Here is a 19,304-nt window from a genome sequence, read left to right as displayed (position 1 = left end):
TGTGGGTGAGATTGGACTTTTGCTGAGGCATAATTTCCATATGCTTCAACCTGCTTTGCTAAAGTCATCTTTCAGAACCTGGAGAGCTAAGCATTAGCAGGCACTTCTTAGCCAAGCTTGGAGGCCATCTTTACCTTCAATAATGGTTGGAATTGATCCATTTTTTAGCCAAGCCTATGGTCCGGCAGCTGCTCACAATTTTTCTGCACAGTCCTGAGTTCAGACTGCCAGCTCAGCCAAACTTCATTTTGCCTTGTTGAATTTAAGGAAGCCAGCTTCCCAGTCCAATTGGAGGGATGTGTATGAATGCTTTGAATGGCTTTTCTATCATATGATCCTCACAGCATGGGGCACGCAGTGTTTCATATTACAAGGCTTACTTCTTACAGATGCAACTTCTTTCATTTGGCAAGTACTGCTGTAATGCAATGATGCTTGTACAGGGGACAACCTGCAAAAGAATATTTCCATGCTTTCACTGTGAATCAAAAATCCCAGATAAGGTTCTGGTCGCTTGTACTTTTGTGAATTACAGTGTGGGAGAGTGCTGTGGTGTGTCCAAGTTTGAATGCAATTGAATTAATGTTGAAATTTTTCTCAACTTGGGAAGGAAACAAGGAGCTGCTTTCTACCAGAACAGTTGCCAGCTGATGAAAGGACTCCCCACAGCATGGAGAATTCTAAGACGTCAACATAATGACTGTGAAGAAATGGCAGCATTAGAACTAAGGTTTCAGGATAGGGCGTGACCTTACAGGAAATTGGAATTGAAGGTGTCCCTGAGCAAGCTCACAAGCTTTGGTATGCTGGTAATATTTCTTTGGTAGATTGCTGCAGAGGATCTTGGAGGTGGCATGTACCTCAACTATGGTCCAGTGATCCTTCTGTGTTCGAATCTGATAAATCAAGCATCTATTTAGCAATAGAGCCAAACGATGGAGGCCCAACTCATGATGGATGTTAAGTTGCCTGCCATTGGACAGGAACATTGCAAAAGCCAGAGCATTGCCCATCGTTCCCACTCCTGATCTCTATAAATTTAGTGGGCCACGGTTAGCATTGCATTTAGCTCAACACTATTACAACACCAGAGACCCATGTTTGGATAAGTCGCTGTCTGTGAGGAGTTTATATGTTCTCTCTGCATCTGCGTGGATTTCCTCCAGGTTCTCCGGTTTCCTCCCACCCTCCAAAACCTATAGTGGTTTGTAGGTTAATTGTTCACATGGGTTTATTTGGGCGCCATGGGTTTGTGGGCCAGAAAGGCCTGTGCTGTATCTCTAAATTAACATTTTTTTAAATCCAATTATGTATTAAATGAAATTAAAAGCAGAAAATGGACATTGTCCTTTCCACTACACCAAGGTGTTAAAGTCGTAGAGTTATAGAGCAGGTTACAGGCTCAATTCATCCTTACCAACCAAGGTTCCTTCCTGGCCTCGACCCATTTGCCTGAGTTTATCCTTCAAAATCATTCATATCCATCACCTGTCCAAAAGCCTTTTAAACATGGTAAATTGTACCTGCCTCTAGCACTTCCACATTATTCACCGCTCAGGGTGGAGAAGAATTTAAAATTTAAATTTAGATACACAGCACAGTAACAGGCCCTTTCGGTCCACGAGTCTGAGCTACCCAATTGACCTACATCCTCCGGTACACTTCAAATGGTGGGAGGAAGCCTGAGACCTCGGGGAAAACCCACACAGGCACAGGGAGAACGTGCAAACTCCTTATGGACAGCGCAGGATTCGAACCCTGGTCCCGATCACAGGCGCTGTAATAGCGCCGCCCTAACCTCTACATTAATAGAGCTCCCTATGAAGATGCTCTTCAGGTTCCTTTTAAATCAATTCCCTCTCAACTTAAACTGATGAACTCTAGTTTCAGCTTCCCTTATGCTGGGATAAAGACTGTGAGCACTCACCATATCTACACTCCTTCTGATTTTAGAAATCTCTATAAGGTCCCTCCTCCTTGGCTCCTGGGAAAAAACTTCTTGCCTATCCAGTCTCTCTTTATAATTCTAGCCATGCAGAGGCTCAGTAAAAGTTTAGCTAAAATCCACATAGACAACATTTACTGCCTTACCCTCATCAATTCTCCTTGTTGCCTCTTCAAAAAAAATCAAATTGGTGGGAACTATTCCGATCCACAAAGGCGCCCTGACCATCCTCAACTTGCCTTTCCTGGATAGCATGCCAAACAAAGCTTTTTTTAAGCATCTTGGCACACATGACAATAAACATTTCATTTCAAATACAGATAGGTAATGTCTCCCAGAATCTCTTGTCCTTCACCAGCCTTTTCCCTGGCTCGTCATCGAAATATGGTTAAAACATTTTTGACAATCAGGTCACTGCTGTTCTGTCCAATGTTCTTCCACCACTCTCCATAAAAGAGATCAGTCTTCTATCACTGCATAGGTCCTTGTATAATTAGAATTTATTGTCATGAACAAGTCATGAAATTTGGAGTTTTGCAGCAACGTCATAAACCAAACATTCAGATTATAACCATCTTACAACATGACTACAAAAAAAATTGCATGGAATATAAGGCAGTGTCTTTGGTTCATTGATTATTCAGGAACCTGATGGCAGCGGGGAAGAAGCTGTACTTGTGATTCTGAGTGCTCATCTTTAGGCTCCTGGAATCTTTAGGCTCCTGTATCTCCTGTGGGGGTCTTTGAGGATAGAGGCTGCTTTTTTAAGACACCGCCTCATGTAGATCTCCTCGATGGAGTGATGTCTGGTGCGTGGATTTTCATGGGTCGAGTTAACAACTCTCTAGAGTGTGTTCTTGCCCTGAACGTTAGCACCACCATAGCCAGAATGCTCTCCATGGTACACTTGTAGAAGTTTACGAGAGTCTTTGGTGACCTACTGAATCTCCTCAGACACCTCACAAAGTATGGCTGCTGACGACCCTTCTTCATGATTGCATCAACGTGGAAACTCCAGGATAGATCCTCAGAGATGTTGACATCCAGGAATTTGAAGTTCTTGACTTTCTCCTCTGTTGAGCCCTCGATGAGGACTGGGTCGTGTTCCTCTGTCTCCTCTAAACTGCCACATCTACAATACAGTGGTAGCTACATTAGGGAAAAGTAGTTACTTGCATTGTTCCAAACTGGAATGGCACGGAGTAAATGCAATATTGTTTCTTCCATCCATTCCTGAACAATGGCTACTCAGATGAAGAAATTCCTGTGGAACTACAGGTTCCTCAGGTTCATAGATTAGTGTGGAAGGAAAAGGTTACCTGTATCTGATATGTCCAAGGCAATGATTGAATGTTTGTGTTTGAATTTGACTTTTATTCCTTACCAGAGTGAAGAGTATGCTGGTTATCTTTGGGACAGCGGTGCAGGAATAGAAATGAAATCGTCCTTCCTACTGGACAGCATACAGACCAATGGGAATGGGAGGCCTGATGCCTCGAGGCCTTATCTTGCACGTTTTAAGGTGAATGCTTTCTTCCTGCTTATTTCACACCCCCTGCTCCTATGGGAATCAGGAAGAGCTCCTGCCAGCTTCATGAGAACTGGATCAAACCCACTCAACAGCAAGCAGTCATGGCCATTAATGCACAAAAGTGCTGGAGAAACTCAGCAGGTCACGCAGCGTCCATAGGAAGCAAAGATACTTAACCAACATTTCAGGCCCTTTGTCAAATTATGAGCAAAAAGCAGGTTGGCCCCATGAGTAAAAAGGTGGGGGGAGGGTGTTGGAGTAGGAGGGAAGAAGGGGCAGGGGGAGGAGCACAGGCTAGCAGGCAGTGACCTCTTGTGAACCAGAATGGCCAACAGTTCAGACACTCTATGAACTCCTTGTTTTGTTGATTTAAGTGGAGTTACAGTGGATAATTAAATATGCATTGTAGGCATTGCAGAATTCTTTAATAAGCTCAGGGAACATTACCTCATTGAACATCTTTGAGAAAAGTTTTAAACTCTTTTGTCTGTAACCTTGGCTGATCCACACAGAGCTAAAGAAACTCGCTGATGCATGAACGGGTGAAATCTCTCTTGCCATGGTTTGTGATGAGTTTTCTTTTTAAACTGATACTTTTACAAAACTTGGGAAGAAAGATTGCAGATACTTTATTCACCAGAGCAACCAATCGGGGGAGATGATCCACCCATGAAGTGTAATTTTCCAGTCTCAGAAATCTCGACCTTTGCATTCGGCCAAGTGTGGGGTTAGAGTGTGAGAGGCAGCACGCGCAAACTTGCAGCTCACAAGTTGCAAACAAGAGAGATGTTGCCGAGAAAGGGCCCGATGGTCCTTGCCTTCTCTGAATGACATGGGAGCTCCAGGCTGTTCTTTGACTCAAGATGGCAATGTTTCTTCTTGAGTAAGGACCATTAGCGTCTCACCTGAAAGGATGTGTTTTTGACAGTGCTGCTCTGCCTTTGTTCTGCACTGAAGCATCATCCCAGATATTATAACACTGGACAACAATTTTTTTTCAAAAGGTTTGCTTCCTGAAAAAAAAGAGTTATAATAAACAACTTCAAGCTGGGTACAAAGATCATTTTAGATTTACTGTATCATGTAAGAAATTGGAGAAACATTAAATTAACTTTTATTTAATTTAGCATGTTTAATCGCGTAATGATGCTGGCACATTGCGTTAGTTCAACTGCCCTAAAAATGTTTTGCCGCTGATTTTCGTTTGCACTCAGCATCTGATGCCTCTCATGTCAACACCCAACAATAGTCAGCCAGCATTGATGGATTCCAGTTGCCCTGAGACCGCTTTTCCATGGTCACAATGTCCTGGTGAAAACCTTTCACCGTGTTCGTCACTGACTGCACCAAGATCAGCCGGGAAGGAGTCCAATGTGAATCCAGGAAATTAATTTTCAAAGACATGTTGCACTTCGTGATTTTGTCTCATGAAGTGGACTTAAAATATGAGAGGAAATCATAAAAATAGGTTGTATCTAGAAACATACAGTACATGATAGGAAATTTTTTAAGGTGATTTTCATGATCAGCAGCTCAAAATCCGTTAAATACACCCAAGTGTTCAAGAAGCAAAATGTTTGTTGTCCAGTGTCATGGGACCTCCATTATGGAACATACTGCAACCCTACATCTTTAAATGTCTAGCAGCAGCAGGATTTTATTTGGATAGTTATAGAGTCTTTCTTGGCTGTTATGATGCAGCAGGAGGTCACTCAGCTCATAAGGTTCATGCCATTCCCCCAGTAGAGCGATCCCACCAGTCTCAATCCCCTTTGCTTTCTTTCTTGGTAGCCTGACCTGACCACCAGGTCCACTGTGATTCTTATGCCTCTTTAAGCAGTATTCACAGTCACAATGAACATTCCAGCCCACATTTGGGAAGTGAAAGGGAACCCCAAGCATCCAGTCTCAGGATGCCTCATGTGCATCACCTGAGGTCAGGATAGGAGCTGGGCAGCTCAGTGCTGTATGTGATGTCACATATGATATCTCTGACAATAAATCTGAACTTTGAACTTTGGTGCGGTAGGGCAGAAGATGTCATCTGTGTTCCAGGTGAAGTTATCTTCGTGTCATTTTTGTCTAATTCAACTTAATTTATCATGAAAATAGTTGTAAATAAAGTTGTACTTCAGCGACACAGTTAGCGTAGTAGCGGTTAGCAATCGGGACCGGGGTTCGAATCCCATGCTGTCTGTAAAGAGTTTGTACATTCTCCCCGTATCTGCATGGGCTTTTCCCAGGGGGCTCCAGTTTCCTCCCACTCTTCAAAACATACCTGAGATGTAGGTCCATTGGATGTAATTGGGCGGCACGGGCTCGTTGGCCGAAGGGGCCTTAAATTTAAATTTAGTAGTTATAACAATGCCATTACAGTGCCAGCGGCCCAGGTTCAAATCCCCCATTGCCTGTGAGGTGCTTTCACATTTCTGCTATTAGACAATAGACAATAGGAGCTGGAGTAGGCCATTTGGCCCGTCGGGCCAGCACCGCCATTTTAGATCATGGCTGATCATGACCATCAGTACCCCTTTCCAGCCTTATCCCCATAACCCTTAACTCCGTTACCCACAAGAGTCTTATCTAACTCTCTTTTGAACATAGTCAGCGAATCCGCCTCTACCACCCTCTGTGGCAGAGCATTTCACAGATTCACACTTCTCTGGGTAAAAAAAATGCTTTCTCATCTCCGTCCTAAAGGGCCTACCCTGTATTCTTAAACTATGCCCTCTAGTCCTCATCTCCCCCATCATTGGGAACAAGTAATCAGACTTCACCTTGTCTATCCCCCTGATGATTTTGTATACCTCAATCATGTCCCCCCTCATCCTTCTAAACTCCAATGGATACAAGTCCAGTTTTTCTAGCCTTGCTGCATATGACAACCCCGCCATCCCTGGAACTAACCTTGTAAATCTGCGCTGCACACCCTCTATAGCTAGTATGTCCTTCCTCAAGTTTGGAGACCAGAACTGGACGCAATACTCCAGGTGGGGTCTCACCAGGGCCCTGTATAACTGCAGAAGGGCGTCTCTGTTCCTATACTCCAATCCCCTCTTTATGAAAGCCAACATTCCATTTGCCTTCTTCACAGCTTTCTGAACCTGCATGCTAGCCTTCAGAGACCGGTGAACAAGTACACCCAGATCCATTTGCACTTCCCCACTCCCTAGCTTGTCTCCATTTAAATAATACTCAGCTTTCCTATTACTTCCCCCAAAATGAATAACCTCACATTTGTTCACATTGAAATTCATCTTCCATTTAGCTGCCCACTCCTCCAGCCTGTCCAATGCCACACCACCACCCAGTTTAGTGTCATCTGCAAATTTGCTCATGTTATTTATAATCCCCTCATCCAAATCATTAACATAAATTACAAACAACTAAGGACCCAACACCGATCCCTGAGGCACTCCACTCGTCACATCCTGCCATTCTGAAAAAGACCCATTTACTCCAACCCTTTGTTTCCTATCTCTTAACCAATTTCCTATCCATGTCAGCACCTTACCTCCAATACCATGCTCCCTGATCTTGCCCACTAGAGTCCCGTGCGGTACCTTATGAAAGGCCTTCTGGAAGTCCAAATACACCACATCCACTGGCTCTCCCGAGTCCACCCTCTTTGTCACATCCTCAAAAAATTCCAGAAGGTTAGTCAAGCATGACTTACCCTTAAGGAATCCATGCTGACTAGCCCTTATACTATTATTACTGACTAAGTGTTCTGCTATTTCTCCTTTTATGATGGACTCCAATATCTTCCCCACCACTGATGTCAGGCTAACCGGTCTATAATTTCCCGTTTTCTCCCTCCCTCCTTTCTTAAAAAGCGGCACCACATCAGCCACTCTCCAATCCTCAGGGACCTCCCCGGAATCTATGGAACTTTGGAAAATGTCGACCAGTGCCTCCACAATTTCCATAGCCACCTCTTTAAGCACCCTAGGATGCAGCATGGGTTTTCTCCACGTCCTCTGATTTCCTTCTACCCTCTAAAACACTTTATGTAGTTGGCAGGAGAGAAGTACTGAAGAAACCAATGAAACTTGACTGCTTCACAGGGAAGGGGGCCCAGAAACTTTGACCAGAGTCCTAGAAGGGACTGAGCCAAAAAAAGGGGGTTGAGAATGGCTGGTGTAAACGTCTCCTACCCATGAACCTGTCCAAATGTGTTTGTTTGGTCCTCCTCACCATTTCCTTTTTTGATGTTGAGGTTTGAATTTGTCTTTCCAAATCATCTCGGATATAAATTCTGATAGAAATCTGGCCATTTATAGGTTTGCGAGCTGTGGAGGGGTGTATTCTTGGTTTCCATCAATGACCTTCTTTGCACCCCCATTCTGAAAGCCTCTCCCTCATTTCTGAAAGGAGGTTTAAATGGAACTTCAAAATAAAAGAAGGCGGGAATTTTTTTTAAAGCCAAAGTTTTAAAAAATTTTTAAAATCAATTTTCTTTTTTGATTATTAAATGGATTTACTGAATAATTAATTAACATTTAAACACCACTTTCTTCCATGGTTAACATTGTGGTACAAGAATTTACAAAATAATGTGAAATGGCCATTACAGTAAATGTATCTTTTAAATATATTGAAAAATGTGCAATTTAAAAAGAAGATTTTCTGTATTGGTTCTTGCAACTAGGTACCAGTGGATAACTGTGAACTCCTGGAGACTCTGGAGTGTCCCAAAGATTGGGGTTAAACAGAGAACACTACAGCGCAGTACAGGCCCTTCGGCCCTCGATGTAGTGCCAGCTCATGTATAATCCTTTTAAAAAAAAAGTACTAAACCCTCCCTACCCCGTAGCCCTCTGTTCTTCTTCCATCTATGTGTTTAATGTCTCTTATGTTTCAGCCTCCACCACCAACCCCTGGCAAGGCATTCCAGGCTCCCACAACCCACAACATACCCCTGATGTCTCCCCTAAACTTCCCTCCCTTCACTTTCTACAAACGTCCCCTGGTGTTTGCTGATCCTGCCCTGGGAAATGGGTGTTAGCTGTCTACCCTATCCATGCCTCTCCGAATCTTGTAGACCTCTATTAAGTCACCTCTCATCCAAAGAGAAAAGTCCCAGCTCCTCTGCTAACCTTGCCTCATGAAACTTGTTTTCCAATTCAGGCAGCATCGTAGTAAATCTCTGCACCCTCTCCACAGCTTCCACATCCTTCTTATAATAAGGTGACCAGAGCTGTTTGATTTGTGTAGTAGTCGCCTCTACTCTCTCATCCTATCACTGTGACTTCTCAGCAGATTGGAACCGTGGATCTGACTTTGGTAAACGTCCATCTGAAAGGAGCCGTTGGCGAGGGAGGGAAATCTCATTCAGATGCCCATAAATTCTCTCTGTTTACAGACACTCTTCAAAAAGCTCTTAAAGGTATGGTGCTGCACTCATTTTCTTGAGGACATTTAGTTCGTACGATCAAATGCCAGCCACCTTCTGTGGCTTAATTCATGGCCAATGCTTTCATACTCACATTCTACCTGAATCAGGTGGGGAATTAACCATTAAGCAAAATGGTTGGGGAAGGGGTCACCATGGAGCTTTTTCCGGGGCCGGGTTTACCACGGTGCAGCTGAACTAGGGTGAAAAATAAACATATATTTAATATAGTTGTGGGGTCTGGCCTGGAGGAAAACAGAATTTTTAATCTATTATTTCACATTCAGCATTCACTGAGTCTTGTCAGTTGGACAACGGAAGGGTCGAGGGGGAACCGTTGTTGGGCTGCGCTTTGGGCTTTAATCCGGCTCTGACCTGAATGTTGGTGGCAGGGGACAAACCTCAACAGAGGTAATGTTTGCGCTCTTTAGTTTAATTAGCAGTTAATGTTATGTCAGTTGTGAAAGTTAAAGCCTTTGGAAAACACAAGGTCATTGTATTGTTATAAAAGCGACTCCTGATTAAGGCTGTACAGCAGTGATTTTTTTTTGCATATTTTATTTTTGATTTTTTTTTCAAAAATATACATAGTAACATTTTAAATATACAATATATTAAACTTTTCCTCCCCAGTGATTGTTGTCCCAACTTTATCTCATTTGTCTCTTTAAAAGGGACGGAAACTAGTTGCAAAAGGTTACCTTCAAATTTATGGAAGAATAGCTGTTTGTTTTCTGGGTGTGTTGACTAATAATTTTATCCATAACAGCTGTGAGGAAGGCAGATTGGCTGTCGGTTTCACTCTGCTGGGGCTTGAAAGTATGTTTTTTTTACACATCGGCTGTTACGTACCTGTCTGCAAAATGCTCCGTGGCCTCCTGAGATTATCAAAAGGTGCTACAGAAATGCAGGATCAATCACTGCCCCTATATAGAGTAAAACCCTCGGATTCCGACACCTGTGGGGATTAGCAGATGCCGGATAAGTGAATCTGCCGGTTGCTCGAGATGGTGTGTCGTGTAATTGGCGAGCTGACCCCTGGGGAGGCACCAATTTTAACCTTTCGTATGTTTTCCTATTTCATCGATTTTTTTCTTTTGCTGGTTGCTTGAATTCTGGATAATGGGGATTTTATTGTAACCAACACAAATTTGCTGAAGGAGCTGAAGCTGCTGGATTCTGATGAGATGTGTGGGTTTGGTTTCTCTAGTGGGGTTACACCTCCCCCTCACCCACACCCTCTGCCCTTCGAAGGCCCCAGGCCTGAAATGTTGGCTGCTCTTTGCTTCTCATGGATGGTGCCTTTCTCCAGCACCTTTGTGTATTGCTTCAAAATGTGGTCCCATTTCCAGCATTTGTTCAGTTCCCTTTTTTGAAAGTCACTCTCGAAGCTGACTCCAGCAAGCTTTGGGAGTTCATCCCAGATTATATCACCTTGCTGTGGATTTTCTCGTCTCGCCGCTGATTCTTTTGCCGGCTAACGGCGTAGCAGTGAGTGCAATGCTGTTACAGCGCCAGTGTGGGATTGGGGTTAGAATCCTGCGTTGCCTGCAAGGAGTTTGCACGTTCTCCCCGTGCCTGCGTGGGTATTCCCCGGGGGCTCCCAATTCAAAAAGTGTTGGGGGTGTAGGCTAATTGGGTGTAATTGGGCTGCATGGACTTGTGGGCCAAAATGGCCTGTTACCGTGCTGTAGGTCTGTATGCCAAAATAAATTTAAATTTAAAGTGATTCTCCATCCTCTACCTGCACCCGCCACTGAAACAATTTGTTAAACTGCAAGGTGTTGTGAATAAGGTTAGGATAAGTACAGAGAACTCCCTCGATCAGTACAATCCACAACCTTGCCTTTTTCCCTGGGTTTGATTCCTGAAGGTTGAATTTAATTAACAATGGACCTAACATCAATTGCCATTTGCAGCGGAAAGTCTAAATTTCTACCACCTTCAATACATGGAAAGATTTCCTATCTCAGCTGTTGGAAGTGTGAGCTCTAATTTTCCGAGACTCCCATTGCAGCAGAAATGGTTTCACTCCATCTATACTACCTGGTTGATTGTCTTAACAATTTTAAAAAGTTCTGTGGAATCACTGCCCAGGAATATTTAGGACTATAATCCTTCATGGCAACACAGTTAGCGCAACAGGGCTACAGTGCCAGCGACCTGGATTCAAATCCGGCGCTGTCTATAACGAGTTTGTACGTTTCCTGTGCCTGCGTGGGTTTCATAGAAACATAGGAAAATAGGTTCCAGAGTAGGCCATTTGGCCCTTCAAGCCTACACCGCCATTCAATATGATCATGGCTGATCAGTATCCCGTTCCTGCCTTCTCCCCATACCCCTTGATCCCCTTAGCCACAAGGGCCAAATCTAACCTACTCCTAAATATTGACAAGGAACCGGCCTCAACTACTTCCTGTGGCAACGAGCCACCACTCTTTAAGAGAAGAAATATTTCCTCATCTCAGGCCTAAAAAAACTTCCCCCTTACCCTTAAACTGTGACCCCTGGTTCTGGTTTTTCCCAGCATTGGAAACAACTTACCTGCGTCTCGTCTGTCTCAACCCTTAAGAATTTTATATGTTTCTAAAAGTACCCCCCTCAGGCTTCTAAATACCAGAGAAAACAAGCCTAGTCCATCCAACCTTTCATCTTATGCAAGTCCTTTCATCCCTGGTATCAGTCTAGTGAACCTTCTCTGCACCCCCTCCATGGTGAGGATGTCCTTCCTCAGATAAGGAGACCAAAACTGCACACAGTTCTCCAGATGTGGTCTCACCAAGGCCCTGTACAGCTGCAGCAGGATCTCTGTTCTCCTGGACTCAAATCCACTTGCTATGAATGACAACATAGAATTGCCTGTTGCACCTGTGCGCACACTTTCAATGACTGATGCACAACAACACCCAAGTCTCTTTGTATCTCCCCTTTTCCTAAACAGATACCATTTAGATAATAGTCCTCTTTCCTGTTCTTACCTCCAAAGTGGATAACCTTGCATTTATCCACATGATATTGTATCTGCCTTGTCTTGGCCCACTTGCCTAACTTGTCCAAATCACTCTGCACCCTCGTAGCATCCTCTTCCGGGCGTTCTGGATTCCTCCCGTTCCTGGATATCCAGATTAAAGATCAAAATGTAAAAAAAATCTCTCCTTTCAATCTGATCCTTGCTGCCTGGATACAGGTGTACAGATATACAGGTATATCCATGCTATGGTCACCCCTTGGCCAGTGCTCCTTGTGATATTCCAAGATCCATGATGCTGCATATCAGGATAGGAAATATACTGCATGTCCATAGGTAACAGGGAAAGTGTGAGAAAGTTGAAGTCATGATTAGATCAGCTGTGATATTAAATAGCAGAACTACCTGGAGGGGCCTCCGCCTTGAGGCCAGCTACAGGAGCAGATGGAAAACTAAGAACTTGCCTAAAAGGCTGCTGCAGTGGCCCATTCATATCCAGAGGCGCCCTCTGGAGCAGACAGAGGCAGGGCGACTGGTGCCGTAGCACCACCCTTTATAAATTTGCGGCAGGGCAATGGCTGTCTTCCCTACCCATAATTCCCCCAGGCACTGAAACAGCTCTGTAGTTCCCAAAACAGTTCCAGCTGCGTAGGGGATTACGGGTAGGGAAGATGGTCATTGCGTGGCCATGTTTTGAGCCTCAGAGAGCAGCCCTGAAGGCCAAAGAAGCCCAGTGTAGCTGTCCCAGCCTGCATCAGCCACCCCCTGACGGCCCCCGCTGCCCCGACTGCCCTGCCAGTCCATCACTTCCCCGCCGGTCCATCGCTGCCTCAACGGCCCCTGCTGACAGCTCCCCCACGGGCAACTCCCACTGCCCCAAGGGCTCCCGCTGCCCACAGCCCCTGCCTCCGAGCGAGAGAGGTGAGTGGGGAGATGGGTCATGGGCTGACAGCATCATCAGTCCACTCCTAACCAGCTGCTTGCAGCACCTGTACATTCATGTGAGGCAGTGGATCGCCTATTATCTTTCCCTGAGAACGGTTGGAATCAACACCTCGGCGCCAGCCACAGCTCATTCAGGAAGGCAGGTCTTTAGCCATAAGGACAAAGAACCTCTGCCTTTCCGAGCATTTGGTCTACCTGAAAGTGTCTATAGCACCATACAGCACAGAATAGACCCTTCAGCCCATCTCCAAATTGGCATTCTGGGCCATCCAACGCCCTTCATTTTGTCCATATCCTTTTCGCCTTTCTTATCCACATATCTGACTGTTACTTCTTAAATCTGCTCTACTTCTGTGCTCTTGCTTTCTTTAGTCACTTTTATTCACTTGAGGTCCTCCTTTCTCCTCCCCCCACCCTGCAATAAAGTCAAATTAGAACCAGTCAAATGAAGTGATGTTACACTGGACAATGCATCTTTTTCAAAGGTTTCATTTCATTTAGACATACTGCATGGTCTCAGATGGTGCAAAATAAAATTAGTGATTTTGGTGCCTCTGATCTAAATTTAAAATCTGCTTCTTTAATCGTTTCCAACCACTGTCCGTGATGGTTTGTCGTCGATGCGTGCTTTCACATGTCTCCCATGCATTTCCAGATTTTCCCTGTGTTGGAAGTGTTCTACGTTCAATCTCCGTGGTCTCTGCAGGGTAGCCTTGGATTGGGTCACTTACTTCAACTTTCTCGTCTGTTTCCTCTTTTATGTAACTAAATACATCCACCAACACCAGCTTTGCATTGAAAAGCTTAGATATATCTTTCTATCCCCTCATCGAAGCAATTCCTAAATACACCCTAAAGCAGAGCCCTGTGGGACAAATCCAGCCAAATTGTTATCAGTCACTAATTCTCCTGCCCTTCAGTAATTTTCCTCACTAGTTCGTCTCCAGTTCCATGAGGTTCAACTTTGACCATTGCTATTAGCCTCTTGTGGAGGACTTATCGGGCGGTTTCTGAAAATAAGAAGGGAGCATTGATTACTTGGATAACACTTCAAAAAAAGTATTCATTTCAAACGCAGCCTATTCCTTTTGTTTTCAGGTGAAAAGGATGTTATTATTTTGGGAGACTTCAGTCTATCACCTGACGCAAATGATTTTGACCACCTGCGAAAAGAAAAGTTTCTTCACTGTGTCCCAGCAAATACTTTCACCAACATCAGCACTAAGAACCCTCAGGGGTCAAAGTCTACAGACAACATCTGGATTAGTCGTGCACTCAAGAAGACCTATTCAGGTACACTAAGGCCAGATCAGATGAGAGCAGTTTGAATGACACAAGTTTACAGCTGAGGAGTTCTAAGATCTGCACAAGTTGTATGTTAGATTCTAATTAAATTCAATTATTTGAGTGCACCTTTTTCTGGGGGGGTGGGGGGGAAAACAGTTGGCACGATGCTAGCAGAGTTATTATAGCAGCGCTTGCATGTATCTGCCTATATTTGTTAAGTCTGTCTGTTGCTGGGAATGCCGTGACAATATGTAGTTGCCACATCAGGGTGGCACGGTTGGCGTAGCAGTTAGCGTAACGCCTTTACAGCACCAAGGAGGGGGACCGGGGTTCAAATCCCGTGTTTACCCGTGTCTGCGTGGGTTTTCCCCAGGGGCTCCAGTTTTTTCCCATCGTTCAAAATGTACCATTGATGTAGGCTAATTGGGTGTAATCGGGTTCGTGGGCCAGAATGGCCTGTTACCGTGCTGTATGTCTTCTGGGAGGGTGAAATGGTGATGCACTTAGGTGGTAGGTCCTACCACTTATCCTGGAACACCCTGGTAACAGTCAAAAAGCTTCTTAAAAATTTATACAAGAGTCATAGACTTTACAGACTGAGCCAGCATTTAATTGCCCGGCCCTAATTGCCCTTGAGAAGGTAGTGGAGAGCTGCCTTCACGAACCCCTGCAGTCCTTGATGTGTGGACATTAGGGAGAGCATTCCAGGAATTTTGACCCAGCGACAGTGTCGGAATGATGGTGCATTTCCACGTCAGGATGATGTAGCACCATAGGGCAATTTCTAGGGAAATGCGTTCCTGAGCTTTCGATGCCCAGGACCACCAATCTGATCGAAGTTGTGGGCTGCATCCCGCTAGTGGTTTTAAAAAGCTGCTGCTACTGTGAGGTGGAGTGAGTGAAGGATCCCAGATGAAGCATAGGCTGCCATGTCTGATATCCTGGGCTTTTAAAGAAGAGATTTGAAAAATGGTGCAAAGAAATGTAAAGAATGAAGAAGTATTTAATTGCAATAAAAAATAAATTTGCATGAGTTCCTCGGATCCCATCAAAAGCACAAATTCAAACAAGGGGAAATAAACAACTTCCCCATACTTAATCAAGGCCAATGAGTTCAGTCTCCTGGATGGGGCCGCATGTGTTACACCAGCCCTGATTGATGTAAAGCCAAGCGGCCAGGTGCAAAATGCATCTGAACCCTCAGCACAGTGCACTTGTGCCTCTCCCCTGGGTTGATTGTTGAGTGCAGAGGCAGAGCAGGAGGCCAGATGGGTCACCATCCGAACTCTGCAGGGATCGGACCTCCGAGCTTCAAGGTGGAGATGAGCCACATATTTTCTGCTCACTGCCACTGAAGCATTCAACTTGCGGATGTGAATTTTCAGCAGTGGTCGGAGCAGATTGGGTACCAAGTCCTAGCAGGGTACCAGGACCTAGTGTGTGGCAGATTCCAGGTCCTAGCAGGGTACCAGAGCCTAGTATGCAGCAGTTACAAATAGTTGAATACAGTTAGCAAGGATCTGAAAGATCATGAATCCTCTCCCATCACCTGAAGCATTGCCAGAAAGCAGCTGTCTCCCACTCTCCTCTCAAGCATTCGTTTGCCAATAAATTTCATATGCACCCACTAATGAGAAGGGGGTGAGCGGATGGTTCATAGTTAACCACGTAGCCAACTATGAAGGTATTTACCATGAGCATGATCAGAAAGTATTTATGGTTAAGCCATAAATGGAGCTGAACTTTGGAAATGGAATATAATGCCCAGCTGTTATGAATGTGATGCTTTTAGCTAATTAACAGAGAAGAAATAATGAAATGTTTGGTAGTTTTCATTGATAACAGTCGATGTTCCATTACTTTAATTATGAATAGTGTTTGGGTATATATTGAAGATAAAAAGGTTCCTTCAAAGACTCCTTTAATTGTTATGTGATAATACATTAAAAAATTAATATATATTATTCACTTCAACTTTTAGTAACACACAAGTCTGTAGACACCATGGTTGAAGTAATAACAATGCTGGAGAAACTCAGCAGGTCAAACAGTGTCCTTTATAGAGAAAAGGTTAAGATACTTAACTGTTTTTTGATCTTTGCTGCATGAAGGACACTGTTCGACCTGCTGTATCTCTCCAGCTTTATGTTTTACTTACTTCAGCTTTTGTCTGCCAGATGTTCAATGCAATGAATGACTTTAATTTGGGCGGCATGGTGAGCGTATTGGTCAGCGCAACGTTATTACAGCGGCAGTGACTCAGGTTCAGATTCAATGCTCTCTGTAATGAGTTTGTACGTTCTCCCTGCGTCGGCATTTGGTTCCCCCGGGGGCACCAGTTTCCTCCCATCCTTTGAAACGTATTGGGGGTTGTGGGTTAATTGGGTGGCATGGGCTTGTGGGCCAACAGGGCCTGTTACCGTGCTATATGTCTAAATTTAATTTAAAAATTATGAGAAGTGTGTACAGAGTGAGACGATGTGGGTAGATACAGAAAATGAATGCTTCTGACTGTTCAGCGCACAGATTTTTCCCAATTTCTTTTTCATAAATCATTTTCTATAGCTTCTCATATCAAACCTCTCTACACTCCTTCCATTTGCCCATTTTCCACTGGCATCCCAATTAATTGACCATGCAGTGTCCTGGGATAGGAAGCCGTTTGTGCTGTTTTCACTTGGCCACCTTTAACTGGGACACTGACTGCTTTTCCACTGGACACAACTCAACCCAGGGGGTCAGAGAGTCCACCATCAAATGGAATAGAATGGATGGAATTGTCCTTTTCCCACTGGTTTAATCAGACATTGGGAATATGAGTAGGGGTCAAGGCCATCAATCCCCTGTGTGATTTGACGTCACTTGTTTTCCTTTTCCACTGGACCCTTAACCCGTTAATTCCTGGGACAGGGTGCCAGTGGAAAAGGGGTGTTTCATCCTTTCATTTCAATGAGAATCTTCCATGTTCACCCTAACACTGCTCCTAGTTATGATTGTGACCCAGAGACTCGACCTGGGCTCATTTGTTTTTATCTTTTGACATGCATTTTTTTTAAAATTATGCCTGAAAATAAATTGTGATGCTCTGTCTCCTTTTGTTTTTGTCAGTTCTTTTCCTAAAATTGTGTTTTTTTTTCCCCTTTTACCTCCTTCCTCAAGGTCATTGGTGTGTTGTTAGGGAAGGCCTCACCAATCCCTGGATTCCTGACTGTTGGTCATGGGGTGGAGTTGCCTCTGACCACTGCCCATTGTGGGCAGAGTTTTACGTAGTCAAAGACTTGGGCAGTAAAGTGGCATTTGGAAATGGCAGCACTGTGATTGTTGAGCAAGCAGATGGAAGCACTAAGGACGAACGGTGACACACAAGCGCTGGACGTTTATCACAAAGCAGATACTCAGCAATGGATCTAGTGAGCGACTGAATGTGGAAGAATCTTGTCTGTCTTTTAACAATTAGCTTCTAATTGCGATGTGGTTAATTTCTGCTGCAAATAAGCGCGTGTGATTTTTAAAAATTGAATATAGGCTATTTTTTGGGGGGGGTGAAGTGGATAACGAAGAGACATTTTAAATGAATATGACACTTTACGCCAAATATTTGGCCATTTAAGTCACTATTAATGTACTTTGTTTTTTTAAAAAAGTGAAATAGATTGCATTTAGTCTCTCCATCCACTCTGGAAAACTTCAAAATACTGCACTATTTTCATTCGATATCACTAGCATTGCTTGAATTTGAAAGCCAATATTAAAAGTTACATCTGTTGCTGGCATTCAGTGCTTCGGGTAATACATGAAAAGGTTAAATTTGTACATAAAATAGTGGAACAGAGATTATTTTGTGAATTTTTTCTTCTGTTTTTGCACAGAATTTTAGGATTTATTTGTTCCTATTCTGGCATTCATAAATATAAAATGAAAAACAATAGTATATTTGTACTGGGCTTCTGATGGTAAAATACTTTTTGTTTTGACAAAGGAAATGTTTGTTATGCCCCGATTGCACCCTGTTGCACATAAGTATCACACGGCTGGTGAGGCAATCTACATTTTACACAAACCCAGGGAGTTAAAGGGGAAGCCTACAATCTGCAGTAAACTGGTGTTTGCACAGTGGACCCATTGTCACAGTCTGACACTCAATCGTTTGATTGTGTCCTGTGGGAATCTGTGACCATTTAATGGTACGGATCATGACTGTTACTATAATCGCCACTTGTAACATGAGATTGTGTGGTACTTTGAAATTGCACATTTTGATTAAAGAATTAATAAATTTAACAACCTGAGCATATTGTGGCCGGCTCTTTATAGTTAAATATATAAAGGTGCCTTATTCCGCAGGAACTGGCATCAGCAACTTAGTGTTGATCAGCACCCCATAAAGACAGAGAGAGGCCATTACAATCTGCTGGAAATTGAAAATGTTTGAGAACTGAGTTCCCGCAGAGGTTACTGGTGCCAGAAGTGATTCAGGATTTTGAGGTTATGCTGAATCCACCTGCAAACTGTCAAGCACAAGGGAGGAAAATAAAGCAAACACTGCAAACTGTCAAGCACAAGGGAGGAAAATAAAGCAAACAGTGGCAAAAGCAGAGAAGCGTTTAGAAAAAAAGGGCTTTTGTCTCTCCTTTACAATCATCCATTTTACAACTTCTCTTTTCCTCCCGATTGTTCACTTTCTCCTCTCCCCCTATTGCCACTCATTTCTCTTCCTCCCCTCCCCCCCTCTAAGTTCCGGCCTCCTTCTACGCCATCACCGAATTTGCTGAGCTGTTGAGGTGAGGATATTTCGACCACCCAATTATTCTCCTTCTTATCTGGTTTAATCAACACAAAAATGCAGAAGTTTTTTTTTAAATATTTTATTTAAGAATTTTAAAACCACATCTACAATTATTAGTTAATACATTGAAAAATTGAAAAAATAATACCATTGTGGTATATAGATATAAATAACATAATCAATCTCCCCCCCCCCCTCCACCCACCCAATCTTACATTAAGAAAAAAAAATAGGGAGAATGCCAACAAAAATCTCATTTCACATTATATTGGAGATAAGGGATATTGGTGGAATAAGATCCTTCAAATTTTCAAACCTACACATTGTAAGTATGGGCTCCATATTTTCAAAAAGAAATGATATTTATTACATAAATTATAAATAATTTTCTCAAGTGGAATACAAGAGCACAATTCAGTATCCCTAAATCTGTATTTGATTTCCAAG

The 19,304-nt window shown here is 43.5% G+C and overlaps 1 protein-coding gene across 1 annotated transcript in view; it reads left to right on the top strand.

Moving 5' to 3' along the window:
• eepd1 (endonuclease/exonuclease/phosphatase family domain containing 1) overlaps positions 1-18,360 on the top strand; it is a 123,806-nt gene extending 105,446 nt beyond the window's left edge. The window contains exons 4-7 of the mRNA XM_069907575.1: positions 3,333-3,467; positions 8,739-8,865; positions 13,883-14,077; positions 17,231-18,360. Of these exons, the coding sequence (XP_069763676.1) occupies positions 3,333-3,467; positions 8,739-8,865; positions 13,883-14,077; positions 17,231-17,430 (657 nt within the window). The 3' untranslated portion in view covers positions 17,431-18,360. The remainder of the gene's footprint in view (positions 1-3,332; positions 3,468-8,738; positions 8,866-13,882; positions 14,078-17,230) is intronic.
• Positions 18,361-19,304: the final 944 nt, after the last annotated feature.

This window comes from Narcine bancroftii, chromosome 1 (assembly GCF_036971445.1).
Source record: "Narcine bancroftii isolate sNarBan1 chromosome 1, sNarBan1.hap1, whole genome shotgun sequence".
Classification (NCBI taxonomy): Eukaryota; Metazoa; Chordata; class Chondrichthyes; order Torpediniformes; family Narcinidae; genus Narcine; species Narcine bancroftii.
This window is presented reverse-complemented; position numbering and strand designations above follow the sequence as displayed.